The 26,237-nt window shown below is 52.4% G+C and overlaps 1 protein-coding gene across 2 annotated transcripts in view; it reads right to left on the reverse strand.

Moving 5' to 3' along the window:
- Nucleotides 1-9,357: 9,357 nt before the first annotated feature.
- Nucleotides 9,358-26,237, reverse strand: part of DENND3 (DENN domain containing 3) — a 51,053-nt gene continuing 34,173 nt past the window's right edge. The window contains exons 17-23 of one of the 2 annotated variants that reach the window (XM_055545644.1): nt 23,463-23,570; nt 21,604-21,743; nt 17,504-17,664; nt 16,154-16,287; nt 11,273-11,391; nt 11,054-11,188; nt 9,358-10,953 (exon numbers count right to left, since the gene is read on the reverse strand). In XM_055545644.1, the coding sequence (XP_055401619.1) occupies nt 10,753-10,953; nt 11,054-11,188; nt 11,273-11,391; nt 16,154-16,287; nt 17,504-17,664; nt 21,604-21,743; nt 23,463-23,570 (998 nt within the window). In that variant the 3' untranslated portion in view covers nt 9,358-10,752. Of the gene's footprint in view, nt 10,954-11,053; nt 11,192-11,272; nt 11,392-16,153; nt 16,288-17,503; nt 17,665-21,603; nt 21,744-23,462; nt 23,571-26,237 lie in introns of both variants that reach the window. The other variant, XM_055545643.1, reaches the window with a different exon arrangement.

The raw sequence follows: 26,237 nt of genomic DNA on the forward strand, positions 1-26,237 counted from the left end.
TCTTTTTTTTTTAATCGAAAAAAGATCTTTTAATTTCAACTCTCTCTTTTGTTCTGCAGGTATATTATTCTGCACGTTTTAAAATGATAAACCAAATTTACCATATAGAGAAGTGATTTAGAAAAAACAAGATTTTTGCATTTCTAAAGTTATAATTGAAAGCAAAAAAGTATCTGATGTATTTTGCTATATCTTATCTGAATTCTTCAGATAACGGTTGTGTAGTCAGTGACTAAAACACTTTTTATCACATTTTCCCCTGTGGATGCCTACAGGTATTTGGACGTTCTGTCAGATCTCGTCACATTTTGTTGGTGCTGCATCTATTGGAGAGTATTTTTCTCTATGATTATTTTAGAAAAAAAAAATTTTGTCTTTATTTTCCAAAACTGTGGTTTTCTTGAAGAACACATCTCCTGCTTTCCTGTTTGACACGTTGTACCTGGGCGCGGGCCGCAGTAGCTGCGAGACCAAAGCTGGGAGGAGGCTGGGCCCCCGGGACACCGGTGGGGAGGCCCGCCGGGCCGGGCCGGACCGCCCGCCGGGGCAGCCCTGGAGCTGGCAGAGCTGTCCCCGCACCCTGCCCATCGTCTTGTCCGAAGCTCCGGGAGCCGCTGTGACTCTTTCATTGCACTTTGTCTTTGAACCGTCTGTGGGGGGACCATGGGGGCAGGGCTCCCGGCGGGGCACTGCCACCCGCGCCCGCCGCCAGGCCCACACACCAGACACTCTGCGCCCGTCTGACCTCTGCGCCTGCTCACCGCAGCCGGCCGCCGGAGTCAGGACCGCCCCGCCGTGAAGAAAGCGGGTCTCGGCCGGGGACGGTCCGCCCCACAGGTTGGCTCAGCGCGGCGTTTCCGGTTTCAGCGCAGAACCAAACTTGCACCCCGGGGAAGCACGGTCTTCACATGCTGCAGCTGTTTGGAAATGCTTTTCAAACCACAATCTCTAAGTAAGCAGTTTCTGCTTTTCTTCTTTGGGACGGTCAGTCTAAGTCCGCTGATCTCAGGAGAAAGAGGGAGGCCTCCCACACATCGCCCAGATAAAGTGAGAGGACTGTAACTCTTCGCTGCCTCAAGTCGATATGTTTTTAAATAAAGTACTTTAAAACGCATGAGAGTCATGCTGCAATATGATCATTCTAAAGCAAATATATATATATATAGATATATATTTCAAGATGAAACTACGCAGTTTTTAAATAAACTACTTGAATTTCCTGTGTGTTGAGAGGAGCAGCCGTGCTTCGTGTCCTTGCCCGGCCTCTGGCCCCGTCCCGCCTCTCCATCGCTGGCGGCACTGTGCAGGTTGCAGTTTGTCCCTGAGGAGCAGCGGTGCCTGTGCGTTTTGGATGCAGCCGCAAGCCACGTGTCCTCCCCTGGAAGCCCAGGGTCACGGAGAACTGACTGGGAAATGGGAGCGTTTTCAACGTTCATCACGGCTGGAGAAGGGCCTTGGGGATCCTGTGCCCAGACGGGCAAGTCCTTCCCACTCCTGAGCCCCCCATCCGGTCTGTGCTCCTCCCCTCGCCGCCGCCCCCCCCCCCCCCCCAGCAGGTACCCAGCAGGGCACTTTGATGCCGTTCGACGGCCTTCGTGGCTTTAGGATGGAAAGTCCTCCTCCTGTGACTCTCTAGATCGCAGCCTCTGTTTAGCTGCTCTGCTCCTCGAGGGGGTCTCCTGACAGCTAGAAAACGGGGGAGGGCAGTGAGCTGAGAATGTAGCAGTGTCGAGGAGAGCCCGAGTCAAGCTCTGCGATGAACCGGCCGGAAGGGCCGCACCTCCCAGGCCCACCCTGTCCACAGTCTGGCTGGGGCTTGCTGTGTAGGAGCAAGCGGGGCCCCAGGGATGCCAGCCTTAAACCTGGTCTGGAACAAGGGATGCCAGCCTTAAACCTGGTCTGGAACAGCGAAGACACGGAAGGACAAGAACAGCCCTGGAATGTGCTCGGGGCGGAGGCCCGCTGGGGAAAGGCGTCTGTCGATAGCTGATGCAGGAGCGAGTGTGTGTGCGGCCGTCTTGAGTCCTGCAAGCCGCCAGGCCTTCTGCCTGTTGTGACCAGAGTGGATCTGGGAGGGCGGGTACCTCGCGGCCCGGGTCAGGAGTGAGCAGTCGTGGAGCTGGCCTCCAGCCCTCGAGGTGGTGAGCTTTGCGGGGGGTTGTGGAGTGAGTGCTTTTGCCTCAGCCCCATCCCCGCAGCGAGGCTATTCCCAGGTTGCACTGACTCGAGGCTCTGGCGTCACCTTGTGTCTTAAGCGGAGCGGGATGTCCACGTGGTGGTGGCCAGCCGTGGCTGGGGTCTGTGGTTGGTTCCTAACTCTGTACCTCAGGTAGCCATGGGGGCCGCTGGCAGGCCGCTCCAAGGAGCACGGCTGTGGCCCCTCATTGAAAGGTCCTCTGGTCTCCAGCCCAGGTGACCAGTGGGTGGTGCCACCCACGGGGTGGGCTGGCCAGGTAGCTGATGCTGGAGTCGAGCCTGGAGTTGGCCTCATGGGCCCTGGGGGTCATGGGCACTGGTCAGGACTGGGTGCTGTGAGCAGAGAGCTTGGTAGGGATTTGGCTGGTTGCTGGGTCGTATCGATGGACTTCCCAGATAGGGTGGCGTGGATCTGATCCGTGTCTTTGGTTCCCTAAAAAGTCAGCTCAGTGAAGACAGGCAGCACCCTGTCCCCATTTTGCTGGCAGTCAGCGTTGGCGATGTTTCTGGGTGGGTGGGAGGGCTGGCAGTGGGGTGCCCTTGCCGCTCCCCACTGTCTCTTGTGGGGGGCAGGCAATGGCTGGGCCCTAAGAAGGTCATTGGCTCCAAGTAGTCCTCAGGTGTGTTTCTTAAAAGCGTGAGCATGTGGGGAAGTAGCTCTCTGCCCCCCAGAACCCCAAAGTCGAGCCTCTGAAGGGGCTGCCTGTGTGGTGTGTCTGAAGAACACTCCAGAAGGTCCTAGCCGTTCCCTCCTATGGCCAAGGGTGTGGGCTGCCAGCACCAGAGACAGCCACTTGGAGCGAGTCTGTCAAACACCACATTCATTGGACACAGAGCACCTTCGAGCTGTTGGCTCACACCTGAGCCTCCGTCTACCTTGGCCACCCCCGCCCTGAGCACAGTTGAGGACCCTCCTGGAATGTTGCCACCGGCGACAGACGCGTGACTGTTCATGCTCCATCTGCAAGCGGCTGCTGCTCAGACTCCCCATCCGTCTTCTGCCTGCTCCCGGGCCTGGGGGCTCAGGCTGGCCTGACGGGGCTGCTGGGGGCCATTTCCTGAGCGCAGCTGCCCAGGGAGCGGTGTCCCCAATGCGGCCCTCAAGCGCGCAGCATGTCGGGGCCTCCGTCACTACCTCCTTGTGGGGAGCCGGGCCCGCCATCCTGGCCCCTCGCCCAGCCTGTCCCCGGGCGTGGCCACCTCTGCTGGGCCCTCCCCTGGGCGTTCAGGGGCACGGCTCCGTGTGCTGTGGACCAGGACTGTGTCTCGGTAGCGGAATGACCTGATTATTGGAAATGCCTCGTTACCAGAGGAACTCCCCAGGCGTCACGGAACAGGACTTATTTAGTTCCATTGTGAACTGGCCACAGGACAACATTTTTTTATCAACTTATTAAGTTGGAGCACTATAATAGCTCTTGCTGATTTTAGCAGTGATATAAGTGTGTGTTAAACACATGTTTTATGAGGAAAAGGGATTATAAAGAGTAATATCGCACATTACTGAATTTTATATCAGGTGGGCACAAGTGGCCTGGTGTTTGTGTGTCTCAGCGCCGAGCCCCCGGTCTCGCGGCTGCTCCCGGGGGCTGTGGCTGCATGGCACTGTCTGCCCCCCTCCCCCCCCACGCACAAGGTCCTATCTGTAACGCGCTGACCTCTCGGTGTAGACCGGGCTCCCCCTGCGTCTGTTTCACTCTGTTACTCTGTGGTTGAAGCTTAATAAACCTTTCCCTGCCAGATGCCAATGTGGGTGTCTCTGCCGTGTCCCCAGAGCCCCTCCCTTCGCCCCTGCCTCCCTGGAGCCTGAGGGCCCAGTGCGGGAAGGGCCTTCCAGTGGGTGTGGGCTCCTGGGGTGGTGCTCAGAGGCCTTCCCAGCTCCCAACCTGGGGCCTGTGTCTGAGTCTCCAGCATCCCCAGGGCCCCTGCCTCACCAGACTCAGGTGTGGGCTCAGGCTGAGCCAGCAGGGGATGAGGCCCACCTGGCATCCGGTGACCTGGCACAGCCCTTTCAGGCCAGACCCCGGGCTGGGCAAATGTCTGGCAGCCCTTCCTTCCCAAGGCCTGTCCTGGTGGGTGGGTGGTGGGGTCCTGACTTCCAGGAAAGAGGGGAGCTCGGGAGCCACCCTGGTTACGACTCGCCAGCCAGAGGGGCCAGGCTGCCATCAGTCATGAGATGGGTGCCACAGGGCCTGGCTGGGGCTGCAGGCAGCTGCCAGTCACCGCCACCCTGACTTGGCAGTGTGGGGGGGGGGGGGCCTTGCCCAAGGTCACACAGGTGGTGAGATGTGATGCTCGAGGGGCTGATTTGATCAAAAGGGTCTGCTTGACCTGCACGGGGAGGGAGCGTGCATGCGTGCTAGGTCATGTCTGACTCTTTGCAACCCTCTGGACCGGTGCAACTCACCAGGCTCCTCTGTCCATGGGATTCTCCAGGCTAAGAAGACTGGAGTGAATTGCCATTCCCTTCTCCAGGGGATCTTCCCACCCTAGGGATCAAACCTGCCTCTCTCATTTCTCCTGCACTGGCAGGCGGGTTCTTTACCGCTAGCCTCACATGGGAAGCCCAGTGGGGAGCAGGGTGGCCCTTAATTGGGGTCCAGCAGAAGCCGGCCCCAGGATGGGGGATGGGAGAAGGGGGTCGGCTGGCGCGCGTCGGGGAGGGGGTGTGGTCACCAAGGGGCCTATCAGGGCGATCCATCCTGGTCATCAAGGGGATGGAGGCTGGGAGGCCCCAGGGCCTAGTCCTGCGCTGTGCCATGAGCGCCCCGCGGGCGAACCCGAGCACACCTCCCGATCGGAGGGACCAAAGGGCTCCTGGGGACTAGAGGGGACCACGCATCGCGCCTCCTGCGGCTGCGCCGGCCGCGAGAGGCGGGCCCTCCCTGAGAGGCGGAGCTTGGAGGCCGGGTACCGCCCTCGTCCCTTTCTTGGCCGAGCGAGTTGGCAGCGCCCTCTGGCGTCCGCCTGGGGTGCGCAGGACCCGCGAGAAAGGGGCGGGCCGGGGGCGGCGCCGCACATCCTCACCGGGCCTCCCGCCCCGGGGGCCGCACCAGGCTCCGGCAGGAGGGTGCGCAGGCTCGAGGGGTATGTCACCGAACACGAGAGCCCCGGACCCCGTCTCAACCCGCAAGCCTCCACATCTGTCCCACCTGTTGTTAGTGCAGAATCAATGTTTTGTTTGGGTTTTACAATTGAACCACCCCACGTAGAGTATGGGCTTCCTTGGTGGCTCAGAGGTTAAAACATCTGCCCGCAATGCAGGAGACCTGGGTTCGATCCCTGGCTCGGGAAGATCCCCTGGAGAAGGAGATAGAAACCCACTCCAGTATTCTTGCCTGGAGAATCCCATGGATGGAGGAACCTGGTGGGCTACAGTCCACGAGGTCCCAAAGAGTCGGACACGACTGAGCGACTTCACTTTCACTTAGTTTGCAATCTACATTTTTTGTTTAGCAAAATATTTGATCATCTTTCTTATTAGCACAGATTGGTCTACGACATTCCTTTAACAATATGAACAGAAGTTTTTGTGTGGGGTGTTGTTTTAAATTTTATTGGAAAATCAGAGAAAATTGTATTTCTATTTTATTCATCTTGTCTATTATCACCTGTCTGTAACTCATCTGTCATTGTAAAAATTCACTGATTTGTGTTTCTGGTAGGTATGCCTTAGGATTTTCCTGGGAGTGAGGGAAGAAAAAATTATTAGTGAAAAGAGTTGAATTCTTAGTGGGAAATCTCACATTTGGCTTCAAACTCTACAGAGAACACACTGGCATTAATTATAAACCTTTTATCGGCTTCCCATTTGCACAGTTCTTTTTGCATCATTCTGTTTACATCATGCCTGGTTCTGCCAACAAAATTTAGAGATTGTATAATTATCTGTTATATAATTATATAACATAGATAATTATATAATTATATATATTTGGCTGCACAGCACAGCATGTGAGATCCCCCACCAGGGATTAAACCTGTGCCCCCAGCAGTAGAAGCACAGAGTCCTAATCCCTGGATTGCCAAGGAAGTCCCTGTATAATAATTTTTAGGTCAAGAAACTGAGCTCTGAGATACTAGAAGGCGGACACACAGTGTCTCTCCCAGGCGCTCAGAAATGACAGACACGCACACAGACTCACTCAGAGACAAGGCGGGCTTCTGCCAGAGGTCCACAGACTATGAGGGCGCCTGGAAGGGCATGCAGTGGCGTCTCTGTGCTTTTTATCTGTGTTTCCTTAGATGTTAAGCATCTTTTCCTGTGTTTGCGATTTATGTATCTTCTTTGGTGAAATCTCTAACCTAGTTTTTTGTCCTATTTTTTGGTTGTTTTCCTTGTTACTTTTGACTTCTCAGGACAGAATTCCTTTATCTGACATATACTTTGTAAAGATTTTCCTCCCAATCTGTAAGAGAAAGAAGTCTGCCTTGTTTCTGATTTCAGAGTGAAAACACTGTCTTCACCATGAAGTACAATGTTGGTGGGCTTTAGCTGCTCTTTATCCAGCTGAAGAAGTTTCCTTCTATTCCTAGTTTGCTGAGAGTTCTTAACATGAATGGATATTGAATTATGTCAGATATTGTTTCTGAATCTATTGAGATGAACTTGTGTTTTCTGTTTTTGCATTTGTTAAGATGGTGAATTACATCAACTGGTCTTGAATATTAAGCCAACTTTGCATTCCTGTGCTGAATTTCTTGATCATAAGGTAATGTCCTCTTTATGTATTGCTAGATTTAATTTTCTAAACTTTTTAAAAAGATTTTAATGTTTATGAGGGAAATTGGTATTTTTTTCTTTGTAATATCTGTTTTTTTGTAGCCAGGTAATATTAGTCTTATTAATGCAATAGGAAGCATTCACCTCTTCTATTTTCATGAAAAGAATGAGCAAATTTGTATTATTTATTCCTTACTTTGTCATTCTTTCCTGTCATTTTTTAAATTATGGATTAAATTTCTTTATTGTAAATAAGTCTATTCAGGTATCTATTTCTTCTTAAATTAGTCATGGTTGTTTATATCTTTTATATAAATTGTCCATTCCATTTAAGTTTGATGCCAAATTTACTGGCATCAAATTCAAAATATTCCCTAATTCTTTAACATCTGTAGACTCAGTAGTGATTTTCTTGTTTTCTCTTTAAGTGGGTGAATTTACAGTGACATGAACAGGTCCAATGTTCTATGAACGTTCTGATATATGCCTACTCCTAATACTCAATCTGCATGAAACGGTTTCTTCAGATAATTCTCTCAATGCCTTCCAGCTTACCGCCAATCCCCACTGATATGCATTCAGTTATCATGATTGCTTTTGTCTGGTTTGAACTTCATGTAAATGAAAATAGCAGCCTTTGTGTCAACTTTGCCCAGCATGTTTTGGAGAATCAAACACATTGCTGTTCAATTCCGTTTTTTTTTTTTTTTTTTTTTTTTACTGCTGTATAGAATTCCATTCTGCAGCTATATTACATCCATTCTCCAGCTGATGGGTGTTTCCAGCACAGGGCTATTACAAATAAAGATGCTACGGAGATTCTCATGAGTCTCTGCGTAGACACGTTTTGCTTTATCTTGGGTAAAAAGCTAAGTGTGGCACTGTGGAGTCGTAGGGTGGGTATGTGTCTAAAAGAAACTAACAGCTCGCCAGTGGTTGGCTGTTTTTATCCAGTTATGGATGGACACTCCATCTGCTCCACGTCCTCATCTTTACTTGCTGTTGTGAATCTTTAACATTAGCCATTCTCAAGTCTACAAGTGTTATTTCAATGTGGTTTGACACTCCTGATGACTCATGATTTTAAGCCTCTTTTCAAACTGGCAATTGATATACCTTCTTTGGTGAAGAATCTTTTGCCCATTTTAAAAATTTTCTTCTTATTGACTTGTAGGAGCACTTGATATATTTTGGGTGCAAGTCTTTGTCGGACACAGCACTGCCAATCTTTTCACCTCATCTGTGGCTTCTCTTTTCATTTAATGGCGTATTTTGATGAAGTCTAATACATTAATTTCTCCTTTTGTATTTAGCACTTTTTGTATTGTTTCTTAAAAAAAATCTTTGTCTATACCAAGGTTGCAGAGATATTTTAATATTTTTAAAATTGAAGTATGGTTGGTTTATAATGTGTTAATTTCTGCTGTACAGCAAAGTGATTGAGTTACACGCATATATACTTTCTTTTTTTATCTTTTCTATTATGTTTACCATTGGATATTGACTGTAGTTCTCTGTGCTGTACAGCAGGACCTTGTCTATCCATTCTGTCCATGAAAGCTTACACCCGCCAACCCCAGCCTCCGCCCCCATTCCTCCCCAACCCCGTACCTGCCACCAGTCTGTTCTCTGTGTCCTTGAGTGTGTTTCTGTCTCATGGATAGGGTCATCTGCCATATTTTAGAGTCCACAAGTCAGCCATATCATATGGTATCTGTCTTTCTCTGACTTACTTCACTCAGTATGATAACCTCTACTTGCATCCATGTTGCTGTAAATGGCGTCATTTCGTTCTTTTTGTGGCTGGATAGTATTCCATCGTGTATACGTGCCACATCTTTGTCCACTCTGTTGATGGACATCCAGGTTGTCTCCGTGTCCGGCTGTTGTGTATAGTGCCACTACGAACAAGGGTGCATTTATGGTTTTTTTTTAAATATTTGGCTGCATCGTGTCTCAGCTGTGGCTCGTGGGCTTAGCTGCTCTGTGGCATGTGGGATCTTAGTTCCCCGACCAGGGATCAAACCCATATCCCCCGCATTGCAAAGTGGCTTCTTAACCAGTAGACCACCAGGGAAGTCTTGCATGTATCTTTTTGAATTATAGTTTTCTCTGGAAATATGCCCAGGAGTGGGATGGCTGGATCATACGGTGATTCTGTTTAGTTCCTTAAGGGGCCTTCATGCTGTTTTCCACAGTGGCTGCACCAACGTATACCCCCACCAGCAGTGTGGGAGGGCTCCCCTTCCTCCACACCCTTGCCAGCATTTATTTGTAGACTTTTGAGTGATGTCCATTCTGACAGCTGTAAGGCGCTACCTCATTGTCACTCTGATTTGAATTTCTCTGATAATTAGTGATGTTGAGCAGTCCTGTACTATTTTAAAGAAGCCCCCCACAAGTTAACATTGGCTAAAGTACAGAAACTGGAAGCAGTGTTAGTACATGAGAATTTATTCCTGATGAGGTGAAAATACCTGGCTGCACGTGGATGGGAATTCAGTAATTTATGTGGATTTCTGACGGGCTTTTACTCAGGTTTTTCATATGTGTACAAAGCCAGAATTCCACCTTCAGCCCTCTGCTGCTGGTCTCGTCTTCCCCCTAGAAGTCAGGGGAACACACCTTCCCCAGAAGGACGGACTGGGACGATTCAGCCACCTGGCTCTTCTCTGCACCACAGTCTCAAAACAATCCAGAACATGATCATATCTTCCAGACTATTTGGGTTCTATGTGACCCAGCCAGAGGCCGGGCCACAGCTCTCAACCGGGAGTCATTGCAGACGCCTCGGAAGCCTGGCTGTGTCCGGGGGGGCCTGACAGAGACCTCGCTCACAAGGTCTGGCAGGATGTCTAACCGGGTTCCCCAAACCCAGGGCAGAGGGTGTGGCAGCCAGCCTCCTGTGGTGGAGCACACGGTGGGTCCACAGGGGACAGCTGGGGCCCTGATGCAGCGCTCCCTCCATGCCCAGCAGCGAAGCCGAAACAGGGACGAAAGCTCAATGTTACAGTAGAGTTGTACAAAAGGTCTTTAGCTAGTATGATTATCTTCAGTTAAATAATAAGGCACTGTCTACATATACATTACACGCTGTGCACCCAGGATCCAGATGCAGCAGAAATGGACACGTGTGTCCAGTAAGGGTTTGTTTGTACTGTTTTAGATAGAATGCTGATCTTTGGTATAAAAAGGGTCTCTCTTCATTATAAAAACACTGCATTTGTTAAAAAGAAAAAACACAGAGCCTGTCTCAGCTCCATGCAGACAGCCTCACCTCAGTGCTGTCCCCTCCCTGGGCAGGCTCTGCCACCTGCTCTGACGGGCAACAGCAAGGGCAGGTGCAAACCTACTCAACCACAACACGGTCATTTAAAAGCAGCCCTTCTTGTGAGCTTTGCTGGAAACAAGAGGTCAGCGTGCGGCTGCCAGGCTCCTGTAAGCCTGGTGTCTGGTGAGTGAGTGAGGGAAGTGGGTGGGAAAGCATGGCCAGAGACCAGCGGTCTGCAGCTCACGGGTGCTTTGGCTCAATGGCTCCCGGCTGGCCTGGTGCTGGCCCAGGGCGTAGATTCTGGAACCATCCAGACAGCACGGGAGGGCTTCTCGGCAGAGGCTGCCTGAGAAACCGCAACCCCTGCTGAAACGGTCCAGTTTCATCAGCCAACGTCCAGGAGGGGAAGTGACAACAGCGGTCAGAGAACCCAGGAGGCCCTGCAGCGGGCCGCCCCCAGCGCCGGGCGGACGGCCCCAGCCGGCTCGGACCGCCGCCCCTGGGAAGCACCAGCAGCTGGCCGAAGGCATGTCCCTGGCTCACAGGGCACACACCCCTTCGGTCACTCGACCTTCCAGATGGCGATCTTCCCCTCCTCAGGGCCGGCGCCGCTCAGCACGTATCTGTCCTCCGCGGAGCACAGCGTCTTCACCGTGTCCGCGTGGGCCACCAGCTCCTTCTCCACCGTCCTCCTCTCTGTATCCATCACATAGATCTTCCCCTTCAGTTGCCCCTGCGACAGCCCTGTGGTGCCTACCCAGATCTGCCAGGAGAAGCGGGCATTGCATGTGTAGCACAGCTGGGAGGTGTGTGGGGCCCCTGGGCAGGCAGCAAGGGGCACCCCCAGGCCCGCATCCTCTCACCTGCTTCTTCACCCTGATCATGCAGTTGATCTCAGAGCAGTCCTGGAGGTGGATCCTCTGTGGGGGCTGGGCTAGGTCCTGCAGGCTCCAGACATAGACGTCGGGGTACCCAGCACAGACCGCCCAGAGCTGCTCCTGCTAAAGTGAAACGGGTCAGGGCGAGCACAGTGGCAGTCCTGCGGCTCAGGGGCACCAGCCCAGCCCAACGCGCCAGGGTACCTCGGGCATGAGCTGGAATCCCAGGAAGGAGGTGCCTGTCTCTTTAAAGCCCCCAGCGATCTTCAGCTTTTGACAAGAAGATCCATTCATGTTCACCATCAGGATGCTGTCCCCAGTGCCTGCAGGACCGAAGAGCAGGATGAGGGGCGGGCACAGTGAACGTGAAGCCCAGGGACGAAAGGGCCGTGAGGGCTCGGGGTGACCGGCAGGCCACGGCCCCTTCCCCACATCTGAGTGCGGCATGAGACACTCTAACTGTAGCCTCCGTGTTACAGGCCTAGACAGCATGTTAAAAAGCAGAGACATTTGCCAACAAAGGTCCATCTAGTCAAAGCTATGGTTTTTCCAGTGGTCATGTATGGATGTGAGAGTTGGACTATAAAGAAAGCTGAGCACAGAAAAATTGATGCTTTTGAACTCTGGTGTTGAAGAAGACTCTTGAGAGTCCCTTGGACTGCAAGGAGAGCCAACCAGTCTATCCTAAAGGAAATCAGTCCTGAATATTCATTGGAATGACTGATGCTGAAGCTGAAACTCCAATACTTTGGCCACCCGATGAAAAGAACTAACTCATTGGAAAAGACCCTGATGCTGGGGAAGACTGACGGCGGGAGGAGAAGGGGAAGACAGAGGATGAGATGGTTGGATGGCATCACTGACTCGATGGACATGAGTTTGAGCAAACTCCAGGAGTTGGTGATGGACAGGGAGGCCTGGCGGGCTGCAGTCCACAGGGTCGCAAAGAGTCGGACACGACTGAGCGGCTGAACCGAACCTCCACATGGTGCTTTCTCATCTTCCCTCAGAGACCCTTGGGCAGTTAGCACTACCAACGAGGGAGCGGGTGGAATTCCTCCTGCCATGGTTATTTGCAGCCACGCCATGTGCTGCCCCCGTGGGTAAAGATCAGAGCTCTAGGTGATGGTTCCCAGCCTTGTGGGACACATCTCTCTGCTGAAGCTCCTCTCTGCTTCTATTAATCACTCGAGCAAACCAAGTCTCCCCATCATGAGAGCTACAGGTCATCAAAATTATCCAGCAGCGAGGTCATCAGATCAAGGCTCCAGGGGAGACGGAGTCAGGTTCAAGATAAGGTGAGGAGCTGCAGGGCTGTCCTCTCGGGGTTTTTATTGCCTGCTCCCTCTGCCTCCCACCCTTCATGAAGCCACAGGGACAGGAGGACGCAGCCCCGCCCCCACGGGCAGCACCGTCTGGTTGCAGAGGGAGGAGGTGCAAGCCCCCCAAAGGGCTCGGGCTTCCTGTCACAGTGGGTGGACTCCAACTCCTGAGGACTTGGCAGTGCTCAGGACTCAGGAGCTCAGCTGGGTTCTCAGTCACAGGAGGCGAGAGCCTCTCCTTCCTGCCCGAAACCTAATAGAAACCCCAGCATCCCTCCAGGAAGGCTTTCATCCCGAGATGCCATTGTCCACTTGGCCTAATTAAGAAGGTCCTTTCAGATGCTTCAACTTGTTAGGAATACCAGGGCAGCAGGACGTCCTGCCAAGAGGTGCTAATGCCCCCAGGGACCCTCCTGCTTAGTGCCAACCAGCACACTCACTGCCCACCAACACTGCAGAGGGCGGCAGGTGGACTTCACAGCCACCCAGCCTGTGTGAGCGCGCAGGGGCCTGCTGCACATGGAGCAGGGGGTGGGGCCACAGATGCAGGGGAACTGATCACTGGCCTTGATCACAGCCCATCAGGGCCGCCTTCTGGGGTAACTGTCAGTGATCTTCACAGTCACTGACGCTCCGAGGCCCGCATTCCACCTCTAGCATCTCCCAGCCGCCAGCCTGCTCTCCAGGGGAAGGATGATGGCATTTCCACTTCGCTTTTCAGAGGAGCAGAGAGACTGAGGTGCCAGGGACCAGCCCAAAGTGACCAGTCTTGTGTGACGACCCCAGATCTGACACTGAATGCACACAGAGGCTGCAGCCTGGACTACACATGCGTCTCCCGGTGCCCACCTCCAACCACAGGGAGCAGGACCAGGGCACTCCCTCCCAGTAACCGCTGGAGCCGCGTCCTGTAAGGGGCGCTCAGGCCTGGGGGTGGGGGTGGTGCTACAGCAGACTTAGGGGAAGGCGCGGAGGGTCTGCAACACTGGTCAGACCAGAGAGGGAAGGCAGGACCCCCAGGCTGGCCTCACCCGGCCTGTGGGGCAGTCAGAGGCGTCGCCCGGCCCCTGCACACTCACACCCTTTCAGGCTGTACCTCGGCGCCCACAGACCCCATCGGCTGAGTGACTGAGGTTTTAGCTTGTTATCCTTGCTTAAAGACTTGGAACAGCACTTCACAGGAAACGCTGCTCTTTACCCAAAGAACTCCTGCTTTTCTCTTGTGCTTTTCTCATTGTTAAATAGGAAAACTACTTACTGTACTCATTAACTTGAAAACTATGAGGAATTCCACCCTGAAAACGAGGTTTTCTACCTTTATTCTAATCTGTTATATCCCTCCCCGTATTTAACAAGGACCTTTTAGTCCCAAATGCATCCATGAATGGACACACACACGTCTGACAGTCACCGGAGACCAACCAAAGCTGAAGGATATAGTCTTGGGAAGAACAAAACTCAGTGAGTGGCACAGTTCCCGGGGTTCCCCTCAATTCAAGAAAGTAAACCTCAAGCAAGATCAGCACAAAGCCCTTCACACCCAAGCGCACTGTTCCAACTCCTGCAAACCAGAGACAGGACCGTAAAAGCAGCCACTGACCCCAGACATACTCTGTTCCGCAGAGCAGTGGGAATGATGGCTGACTGCTCATCAGGAGCAAGAAGAGCTGCGAGACAATGGAACGGCATTTCTAATGTGCAGGGAAACTACACCTGGACTCCGTGTACAGCAGACACAGGTCACTGGAAATCCTAAGGCTAAGAGGCAGTGTGATGCAAGACAGAAACCTGAATTTTAAGAAGGGACGAAGCTCACCAGAAATGATAACTATATGGACAAAAATAAATTTTTTTTCTTAATTTTTTTGCAAGACCATTGAGAACTTAGGCAAAGTTTTCTAAAATATGAAGTTTATCACAATCATGGCAATAAAATATGGCATTTAACAACAACAGGAAGGGGAAAGAAAGGTAAATGGAATTAATTCTACTGCTGTGCACTGTGTCCATTATACATGAAGCGCTGTAATAATTATTGAAGGTATGTAGTGAGAAGTTAAGGTTGCATATTGAAATCCTTAGAGCCATTGCTAAAAAGTAGAACAAAGCCTAAAGAACTAAAGAGACAAAAAAGAAGATTAAATTGAGTATTTAAAAAAAGCCCAAAAGGAGACAGGTAAGGAGTAACAAAAGAAGTACAGATGGGAAAATGGAGGGGAAAAAAAAAAGGGTTACAGCCAGCCATGACACGACTGGGCGGCTTCACTTTCACTTTTCACTTTCATGCACTGGAGAAGGAAATGGCAACCCACTCAGTGTTCTTGCCTGGAGAATCCCGGGGATGGGGGAGCCTGGTGGGCTGCCGTCTCTGGGGTCACAGAGTCGGACAGGACTGAAGCGACAGTCCATGAGTCATCAGGGGAAACGCAACCAAAGTCACAGTGAGGTACCACTGCACACCCACCAGGACAGTTATAATAAAAAATAGATGATAGGTTTGGTGAGGACGGGGAGGAACTGGAAGCCTCATATACCACTGGTGGGGATATAAAATGATGTGGCAGCTTCAGAAAAGATGACAGTTTCTCAGGTGGTCAAACATGGTTAACCCAGGTCCACCCACAGGGAAACCAGTAACCGAGCTGTAGCATCCACACAGTGGAACGAACGCGCTGTCGCTCCTCAAACACTGTGGATCAGTTCAGTTCAGTTCAGTTCAGTCCTGTCTGACTCTTTGCAACCCCATGAATCGCAGCACGCCAGGCCTCCCTGTCCATTACCAACTCCTGGAGTTCACTCAAACTGATGATGAACCCTAAAAACATCACGTTGCCTGTCCTGAGCCAGATGAAAACAGCGCACGCTGTAGAGCCCATCTGCAGTAAGTTCAGGAACCAGGAAAACAAACCCACGGGAGAAATCAGAACAGGCGTTTCCCTGGAGAGGGGCACGGCAGGACCAGCGGCCCTGGTGGAAGCGTTCTGTGCCTCCCGTGTCAGGTGTTATGTGGTGTGCACTTTCAACACACGGTGAACTACACACACACTGCATCTCATCACGGGTAAAACAAGCTTCGATTTAAAAAGTATCCATGACCATGATCCGTGGTATCTCGCACACGCTAGCGAAGCCTTCAAAGTGCAGGCCACCTTTGTGCTGTGACGTTCATAAATACAGAAGCCACGCCTCAGGCGTCTGCACCTCCCCATCACAACCCGCCCCCCTCGGTGAAGTGCCTGCTTAGGACCACACACAGAGGATGGGGCCAGGAGGGCTGTGGGAGGAGCGGCCATGGCCCCAAGGGCTCAGGAGAGCAGGAGGGAGGCGCACTGGGAGGGGAGGGGCACCGGGAGGAGGACGGGGCGCAGGGAGGGGGTGGGGGCAGAAGGAGAAGGAGGGGCAAGGGAGGAGGAGGGAGCACAGGGAGGGGAGGGGCAGGGAGAGGGGGAGGGGCAGGGAGAGGGGGAGGGGCAGCGGGAGGGGGCGGGGCAGCGGGAGGGGGCGGGGCAGCGGGAGGGGGCGGGGACACGGGGGGGGGCAGCGAGAGGGGGAGGGGCAGCGGAAGGAGGAGGGGTCACTGGGAGGGGGAGTGGCACGGGAGAGGGTGGGGCAACGGGCAGCTGCACACTCCGGAGGGATGTGGGGACCAGGAGCCCCAAGAAGGAACCTGCGTTCTGAAGCCCCAGTTGGAATGCCACGCGGAAGAAAGGGCCTGGCCTCTTCCTGGCCTGGCGGGGGCAGGGGCCAGGGCCGGGGCACTTACAGCACCAGAGGCGGCCGCCATGCGGTCTGATGGCCGAGAGCCCTCCACCGGGCACCTGGAACCTGCCGGTCACCCGCAGGGAGCTTGCGTTCCACGCCAGGACAGTCCCGTCGGCGCTGCACGAGTACACGGTGCTGGGGGGTGAACACACATGCACACTTAGCTGCGGCCCCGAGAAGACCACATGATGGTGATGATGACGCTGATGATGGAAAGATGGCCCTTCCATCCAGAAAGAACAAAGCTGCCACCAGGCACAGCACCCACGACCCACCCATGGGGATGTCAGGGTGGGGGGCGTAAGCTCAGGGCCCATGCCTGCCCCCAGCACCTCCCAGTATGGTTTGCCATCCCTCCATCAGGGACTGAGCAGAACCTCACTAAAATCTACCTCCCCCAACAAGGGGCCAGAAACCCAGTGCTCCCTGCACCCCTGCACACGCGAGGTCAAGGGTCAGCAGGGCTCAGGGACTGGCAGCTGCAGGGGGCGGGCTCAGCTAGTGCTGTGTGTGCCCTTCACCTTCGGATCGCGTGTCACCTTCAACTGAGGACACATGGCACCCCTGAAACTTGGGGGACAGGAGGGTGGGGGTGGCTCCAAGGGAGCCACCAAAAAGGAGCCACGGTCACTGTGTGTCCACTTGCTCCCAGGCCACAGCGGGAAGCAGGCTCCACCTCAGTGCCCCCACCCCTCACCTGCTGTGTGCCAGGCCCTGATCTAGGCCCAGGCCACAGCGAGAGGACAGATCGGGGCTGCCCTCAGGACCTGACGATCTCAGTGAAGTAAGGACAGTGAGGAATGAGGTGAGGTTCGACAGCTGACAGGCTGAACTGCAGTCCCGAAGAAAGATATGTTGATGCCCTTACCCTCCCGCACTTCAAATGCCACCTTAGTTCACAGCAGTGTCTTCACAGAAGTAGTTAAATGACGCTAACAGGGTGGATCCTAATCCAGCTACTGACCAGCGTCCTGATAAGAAGGGCACAGCTGGACACAGGCACAAGGGGGTCCCATGCGAAAACGGAGGACTTAGGTGATGCGTCCACAGGCCAAGGACAGCAGGCCAACCCCAGAGCCAGGGAACGGGCAGGGAGGCCAGGGGCCCGCTGCATGCCCACCATGCTCACCCCGGAGGGGGTCTTCTCTGACCATTTCTTCAGACCGCTTCTCTGTACTCACAACCAGAGCCACGCAGGGACATCCCCTGGCTCGCCTGCCAGACCTGCTTCACTCCCCCTGCCCAGTCCAGGCCCTGCCGGCCATCACCCACGGCCACCAGGACCCTGCCGTCTGGGATCCCAACCCGCCCATGAGCCAGGCAGCGCCCCACCCAGTAAAGCCCGCCACACCTTGGCGCCTGCACCCCGTCCTGCACAGCCAGGCCCGTGACGCTGGAGCGGTGGTCGGTGAGCTGCTTGTTGCAGGACATGCTGTGGACATTGATGATGTAGATGACCGAGTCCTCCGAGCCGACCCACACCTGGCTCTGCTCCGCCATCACCATGCAGTTCTGTTGGGCCAAGGAGACAGCATCGCGGTCAGCGGCTTGTGTGTCGCGCGCCGAGCTGCTGCTCCTGGGGACCCACAGGCTCAGGTTCCTGCTGGCCTCAGGCCACACCACTGTCACGCGATCAGCACGTCATCACTGATGTGCATTTCTGTTTAAGGACACCTTTGATCCTTGAACGACACAGGTCCAAACTGCATCCACACCTTATGGAGAATAAGGCTCTTCAGCTCTACACTAGGGCACCATTTTAAACAGCAAAATCACACACACACACAAAGCAAAAAAACGTGAAAGACGTGGTGCTAAATAGGCCGTGACAAGGACACCTGTGCGCAGTCTGAGCCGACCCCAGAGGCAGAGTTGCCTCGCCCGACCTCGGATAAACCGTGCACTCAGCTCCCGGGCCCTGGCCATGAGCACGATGGGACAACCACGAAAACTCCATTAGCGTTTGTTCTGGGGCGACAAATCAATGAGCGATGAGGCAAATCTGCAAACAATGATGACTGACTGCACACTAGCAAGAAACAAAACCGCCGGCGCTCCTGCCACTGGAGACAGCGCTCAGGGATGCCGGCGTGGCAAGAACGACAACAGCGACTATCTGCAGAGTTTCCGAAATTAGAAATCAAGGGCTAAAACACTGAAGAGTTATAAGAGCCATGTAAACGTGTGAACCATAAGTGTGTCTGCTGGTACATCTCAACCAACCCGACTGCATCCCTAAAAATTTCCTGAGCTGGTGTCAGACTTCATCCATGACGCTAGCAACTTTTTACTGAAACTGAACAGATGTCTCAGGTTTTCAAATACAAGAATAACAGTTACATCATGTTGGAGGGGCTGAGGCTAGATCTAATACAGTAAATCACTATCAATGGTGGTTACTGTTACTTTATCTGGTGGTTACCATTACTTATCTGGTGGTTACTTTTACTAATCGTTGCCACATGAAAGAGCTTATAAAAACTGATAGTTTCAATTTTACCAATACGTATTCTCGAAAGATGCTACTTTGCTAATTTCAGAATTATTTTTAAAAGCCCTTTCTTTTGTGGCATCTACCAGAGGATTATTATAATTTTAGTAAAATGTCTTTCTTTAGTGGCCCAAGGATATCTCAGATAAACCACTTTGAATGTCAAATTTCAGAGGAGGCAGCATTTTCTTTTCTTTTTTTTTTAGCATTTTCTAGAGATAATTGCCCGAGTTACTGCCTTGTCAAATGATACAAAATGTCCCTGTGAAACTAGTGGGAAGATATTTTCACATAATTTGTTAACTTTCTGCTTTAATTAAATGTTCAGTTCAGTTCAGTTGCTCAGTATCAGTCGTGTCCAACTCTTTGCAACCCCATGAATCGCAGCACGCCAGGCCTCCCTGTCCATCACCAACTCCCAGAGTTCACTCAGACTCATGTCCATCGAGTCAGTGATGCCATCCAGCCATCTCATCCTCTGTCGTCCCCTTCTCCTCCTGCCCCCAATCCCTCCCAGCATCAGAGTCTTTTCCAATGAGTCAACTCTCCGCATGAGGTGGCCAAAGTACTGGAGTTTCAGCTTTAGCATCAGTCCTTCCAAAGAAATCCCAGGGCTGATCTCCTTCAGAATGGACTGGTTGGATCTCCTTGCAGTCCAAGGGACTCTCAAGAGTCTTCTCCAACACCACAGTAATGTTACCTGGCCTAACTGGCGATCAATAGAGACTGATACAAAGTGCAATTTGATTTCATTTTCAGGAGGATTTTAAAGTTATTCTGTTATTAAACAGTCTTTGAAATACTTGTAACTAAGAAGCACCAGGAAAAAATTAAATTTTAGAGTAAGAATGATGTCCTTAATTTCTCCTTCTTGTTTTTTGTTTGATCTAAAGCATTATTAGACTTCTATAAATATTTTGCTCTAATGTGTCTTGGATCCCGTTCCTTTATCATCCGAAGCTAATTATTTGAATGTGAAGGGGGATGGTTTTTAGCAGCTTTAAGAATGATCCCCACCCTTTGGCAACATGGACTTGAATCACAGTGTTTCTGTCTCACCCCAGTTTTGGAAGCATAGACCGTGCCATAGATTGTCCCCTTGTTTTTAGATGATGGAACGTGACCATCAAAGTGGAGATAAGCTGAACACTTAGGTATGCAGACTTCACCTTGCTTTTCACATGAAAAAAAAAAAGTTGTTTCATGTTAAAGGAGTTGGCATGAAAATTTTCCTAGCAAGACCCCTTGGGACAGTGGCTTCTTTTGTACCCTCTGAGGGTCTTGAACAGGATGAAGCCCACCAGAGAGTAGGTGTGACAGCATTTTGAACAGCAGGGTAGTGTCGCCAAAGACACTCGAACCCCACCAGAAAGAAAGCACCGATCGCCCCTCTCCTGGAAACACCAGAATTCACAAGGCCCGTTCCTGGTGTGGTTGTGTTAGGCCCTGGGGCATGTGGGTGACATCACACAGAAACAAATGATTTTCAAAGAGCCGTGAGGGGCCTTGAGAAACCTCCAAAAACCAGTGGGCTGACCCTGGTGGCACTAACGGCTACAGACCTAACACTGATCCTGGGTTTCTAGGGGCTCGGGTGAGGTGGTTTTTTGCATGAAATTTAAAGACGCTTGCTCCTTGGAAGAAAAGTTATGACCAACCTAGATAGCATATTAAAAAGTAGAGACATTACTTTGCCAACTCAGGTCTGTCTATTCAAAGCTATGGTTTTTCCAGTGGTCATGTATGGATGTGAGAGTTGGACTGTGAAGAAAGCTGAGCGCTGAAGATGCTTTTGAACTGTCGTGTTGGAGAAGATTCCTGACAGTCCCTTGGACTGCAAGGAGATCCAACCAGTCCATCCTAAAGGAAATCAGTCCTAAATATTCATGGGAAGGACTGATGCTGAAGCTGAAACTCCAATACTTTGGCCACCTGATGCGAAGAACTGACTCATCTGATGCTGGGAAAGATTGAAGGCGGGAGGAGAAGGGGACAACAGAGGATGAGATGGTTGGATGGTATCACCGACTCAACGGACAAGAGTTTTAGTAAACTCCGGGAGTTGGTGACGGACAGGGAAGCCTGGCGTGCTAAAGTCCATGGGGTCACAAAGAGTCGGACTCAACTGAGCGACTGACCAGAATAGAACTTTCTTTTAATACAGTAAAGTTGACTAAGTTCTCAGTCTAAAAGCTCAAACAATTGAGATTTCTCAACCATGTGATAACTATAATATGATGCAAATTTAAGTGGTTCTCAGTCTCAACCCCAAATATGTTAAAATAATTCCAGTGTCCACTTTTGGTGACTGGAAATGTGAATGTGAAAATACCGCCCTGCCCTTCACAGGACTGAAACCCAGTTTTATAATAGTTTTCAGAGTGTGGGGGTGGTTCAAGCCATTATCTGCTCACTTAAATAAGACTATTTAAGTGAAAGACAGAACAGGTTTATATTCAATTTAAAAGCTCGAGATAAATGAAAACCCCTCAGGCTTCCTTGGTGGCTCAGTGATAAAGACTCTGCCTGCGAATGCAGGAGACACGGGTTCGATCCCTGATCCGGGAAGATCCCACATGCTGTGGAGCGGCGAGGCCCGTGTGCCACAACTGCTGAGCCTGTGCCCTGGTGCCGGGAATCACAGCTCCTGAAGCTTCAGTGTTCTAGAAGCCGTGCTCCACAGCAGGAGAGGCCACTGCAGTGAGAAGCACCGAGACGAGAGCGGCCCCTGCTCAGCGCACCCACAGAAAAGCCCGCACGGCGACAGAGACACACACAGCCCAAAGCAGACACACAGAAACACAAAGCTCTTAAGAATGAAAGCCCTGACCCCAACTCAACAGGACTCAGTGATGCCGTGGGGTTCAAGTATCCACTGCCTATGCAGGTGGACATGTCCGCTTTCCAAAACTGCAACTTAACCCAGAAGCTGATGAAAAGTGTCCACACTGTTTACTCACCAGCTTAGAAGTGCCCACTCTAAAGCAGTGCTGGTGAACCGTCCAGGAGGAAGCGTCGAACACGACCACCTTGCCCTCGTTCAGCGCACACCATAGTTTGGGGTGAGCATCCTCCACTTTTTCCGCTGGGTCAAGATGCCCTGAAGAGGAAAGCAACCCGACATGTTGAAAGAAAACCCCCTGCTGCATCAGCACGGGATTCGTGATTCGTGCCAAGACTCAGGTCCTGCTCAGGGCCAGGTGCCACCCTGGGTGCCCAGGCTCCAAAGGCGAGCACAGCCTGAACCGCCAAGCCCCTTGGAGCTCAGAGTAGCGGACCGGCTGGTTCAGCCAGAGAAGCACAGAGACAGAGCCCTCGCCCGGGCAGGATGGCAGGAGGCCTGAGCATTCTCCTGGGGGCAGCGCTTCAGGCAGCGGGAAGGGGGTTCAGGGACAGAGGGAGGGTCTGTGGCCCCCCCGCAACGAGCACAGCCGGGCTCCTGCGGTCCCCACGTGGCCACCCGCACTGAGCACCACCGGTCTTTCCCGTCGCGGCCACTCTGACACTGTGAAGATTTTGTTTTTTCGCTTGTGGTTTGTCTGCATTTCCCGGCGCTCATGAGGCTGGTGGCTTTAGTCGGGCGTCTGGATCTCCTCCATGGGGAAGTGTTTACGCCTCCTGCCGGCTTCTGAATTGGGCTCTTACTCTCCTTGACTTGTAGCCGCTCTTTAAATACCACTGACTTCAAACACCCCGTGTCGAGTCTATCCTCTTACGAACATCCTTTCCAAGTGTGCTACCATCGCTTTCACGCACTTGAAAGTTTCTTTTAAAAATCCTTTATATGGTCAAATTCACCAACCTGTTCCTTTATGGCCCGTAGTTTTTACATGCTTTGTGACTTGTTTCCTTATCTTAAGGTCACGATTATCGCCTGTATTATCATCTCCAGGCTTCATTTGCTTATGTTTGCTTTTGCCTTTCACGTTCAGATCTCCATTCTTGGAGCCGATGGCCATGTGTGATCTGAGGTGTGCTTGAGCTCCATCTTCTCCACAGGGACCCACAGCGTCCCAGCGCCTCCTACAATGGAGGCTGTCTTTCCCCCACCCCTGCTCTGTAGCACCACCTCAGTCCTAGTCCAGGAAGTGTGAATCTGCCAGTCTTTCTGGGGTGTTCATGCTTTGGTCTCCTGGCCCCGCTGGGGTGATCTGCCCACTGAGACACAGTCTGCAGTCCCCCAGAGCCTGAGATGCTCCGAAGCCAGGCTCAGTGCCCGGGGCCTGGCTCTCTGGCTCCCAGAGTTCTCGGAGGGCTTGACTGGCGCTCCCCTGGTCCCTGACCGGTGGGAACGGCCAGCCATGTCATCAGACGTGCACATCAGCCCAGGAGGGGCCGTCATCCCATCCCAGTGACAAGAGGCTCGTCCTGACCAAAGATGTGCGTGCAGGGGCTTTATCAGCTGGACGTGAGGACAGCGAGGCTGGATGGGGACTCAGCCACGCACGGCCCCTTGCGGTCTCCGAGTCCATAGAGCAGCTGCACCTGGTCACCCAGAGTTCTGCCTCCAACAGCAGACAACCACCTGGGCCCGTCCACCCTCCTCCTTCCGCTGCCCTTCCACTTCAGTGCTGAACACCTTGAACACAAGTCTCAGCTCTCAGATTGCTGAAAAGAACAGTAGCGACACAAACATGGCCCTGCTGGACAGCACAGGGAGCCGTCATAAAGCACAATGGAAAAGAATATGAAGAAGGATGTGTATACGCATTAACTGGATCACCTTGCCGCACAGCAGAAACGAACACAACACTGTAAATCAAGTAGACGTCAGTAAAGCCACAAAACCCGCAGCGACGCAGCTGGGCTCGGGCCTCACCTGGGGTGTAGAGCAGCACGTCGACGGCTCGTGGGGCGGTCTCCCCCGCCGAGGGGTTGATCTTGTGTTTCAGGGTTTCCAAGGTCGTCTTCGGAACTGCCATGGGCACTGAAACGCAGACACGTGGGGGTCAGGTCCCCAGACTCCAGGACATACTCGCACACTCTGCTTCCCTTAGGATATTAGTCCCAGGGTAAAGCCGGGATTTGCCAAGATGAAGCTCTCTTTAAACTGGACATAAGAAAAGCCAAGCGTTTCCAGCCAGAGGGTGAGTGTCTGCCAAGGTCTCACACTGCCTGTCATCTAAACACGGCTGTCAGGCTAAATGATCTAACACTCAACTGTTAGGGATGCTCCAGCAGGGAGAAGCCCTTGAATACTTCTCCATCAGTCTAAGCCACGAGCAGCTTCTCACCCTGGCCCGTGGCGTGGCTGCCATGGGGGGAGTCCTGTGCACTACAAAACTTTAGCAGCACTCCTGGCCTCACCTGGTCAGTGCCAGTAACAACGCCCGCCCCCTACCCCCCGACACACACACGACAGATATCTCCAGTGCTTGCCAAGTGCCTCCCTCCAGGGACGGGGTGCAAACTTCAGAAAGTTTCATTTTTAGACCTTCCATCACGAATGGCCCACAAGCTATCACTGAAGCCCAGGATCACGTATCGCTGCCTCGTTACGCTTCACACAGAGCAAACAGTCCTTGATTGGGAACAAGGGATCCGGGACCCTGAGCTTGGGGGACCGCCCCTGCAGTGTGGGATCAAGAGTGAGTGTCATGTGCTGGGTCCCTTGGAGGAGACTGCGGACATGGTGTCCAGAGTGAGAAGGCTTTTCTGCAAACTCTTGACAAAAATCGGGCTTGAGCATGGCGTGGTCTCCACAGCTTGAGTATAGTGTGCATTTGATTTGGTTCCTAATTAAGGGGGAAAAAAAACCCTGCCGTCAACATCTGGCTCCAGGACTGTTGACAAGAGCTCCTCCGAGTCCCTCCAGCAACTGGAGCATCCTGGCTGCTCCCTGAGAGTGGGGTCCTGGGATGTGGCAGCAGTGGGGGGGTGGGTTCCAGGGATACAGGAGAGGGGCTCCTGCCACCAGGAAGCACTAGTCATGTCACGGTTAGTGAAAGACATGGCAAAGAGCAAATCGCCCTGAGGGGAGTGATCACAAAACCAGGGTTTGTTTCCCCTTATTCTGGGATGACATTTTAAACAGACTCTTCCTGGCTATTGACTCAAGAGGAATAAAAACATGTCCAAACAAAAACTCGTACAGGAAATATTCATAGACGTGCTGTGTGCAACAGGCAGGAAGCAGGGAACCTCAAATGGTCAACGGAGGGAGGGATAAACTACACTGTATCCACCCCGCGGAGTATATTCAGCCATAAGAGGGATGAAGCAGTGACCCCTGCCACACGGACGCACCCTGGAGTGCGACACCACGTGAAGGACGCCAGACACACGGGACACCTACTGCTGTGAGCTCACGTGTAGGACGTGCTCCGACTAGGCAAAAACGGGGCATATCCCCAGTGACAGGAAGTGGGTTCAGGATCGCTCAGCAGCTGAGGGGCGGCTGCGAAACGTATGGGGCTTCTTACTGGGGTGAGGAAAATGTTTGAAACCCACTGTGCTCACGGCTGTAAAGCTCTGAATACACTCAAACCAGTAAGGTGTACGCTGTGAAAGAGAATGGTGTGTGAATTATATCTCAATAAGACTGCTACATTTTTTAAAATGCATACAAGCAAAACTAGTTGTCATCTGAAAAACATCCCTACAGGACTTCCCTGGTGGTACAGTGGATAGGAATGCAGGGCTCACAGGCTCAATCCCTGGTTAGGACTATCCCACGTGTCCCAGAGCACCTAAGCCTGGGAGCCACAGCTACTGAGCCTGCGCGCTGCAGCTACTGAAGCCCGCACGCCCTAGGGCCTGCGCTCCACAACCAGAGATGCCACCACCATGAGAAGCCCGCCCGCCGCAGCAGAGAGTCATCCCTGCTCGCCACGACTGGAGAAAGCCCGCACCGCAACAAAGACCCAGCACGGCCAAAATAATTTTTTAAAAATCCCTACAATGTGCTCATCTGTGTTTCATGAATTAGCTTCATGGGGTGGGGTAAATCGAGTATGTGTGACTTCCCGCATGCAGCAAGGCTGATAGAGTAAGTGGTCCCCTATATTCTCTGCTTCTTTACGCAAAGCGTAAAACAGATGGTTTTAGGAGATCATTTAAAAGTGGACACAAAACAGAAGTAGCTAAAAATGTGGCATAAACCTATTCTTATCTTCTCACTATTTCCTGGACTTGAAAAATCTTCTAAAAATAAAAACCTGAGCTAACCACTGACCTCTATGGCTTCAGAGAATTCCTAGGGGTGGGGAACTGACCGAATCAAGGGGGAAAAGTGAGACGGCCGTTGGGGGTCTCCCCACGCCCGAGCGGTGCGGTCCAGCAGTCAAGCACAACCACACACAGGGGTCCCTGCGGCTCTGCAGCGGGCGTGTCTGATCACAGAGCTCCAGAGACTGCGACGGCGATTCTGTGAGCCACTCAATGGAAACCCCATTGTCGTGTCATTGGTAATTCAGATTCAGGACCAACACCGTACGGGGTAAAGTGGACTGTTACTCAGACACTGAAATGGTGAGGTGCCTCAGTGTGTGTCCTGAGGAGCAGAGAGCTCCAGGGGATGGCCAAGTGAGAAAAGGAAAGACGCAGAGGGAGGTGTGGTGTTCAAAAGGGAAAAGTGCAGAAGAAAGAAGTTCGA

Source organism: Bubalus kerabau, chromosome 14 (assembly GCF_029407905.1).
Source record: "Bubalus kerabau isolate K-KA32 ecotype Philippines breed swamp buffalo chromosome 14, PCC_UOA_SB_1v2, whole genome shotgun sequence".
NCBI lineage: Eukaryota > Metazoa > Chordata > Mammalia > Artiodactyla > Bovidae > Bubalus > Bubalus kerabau.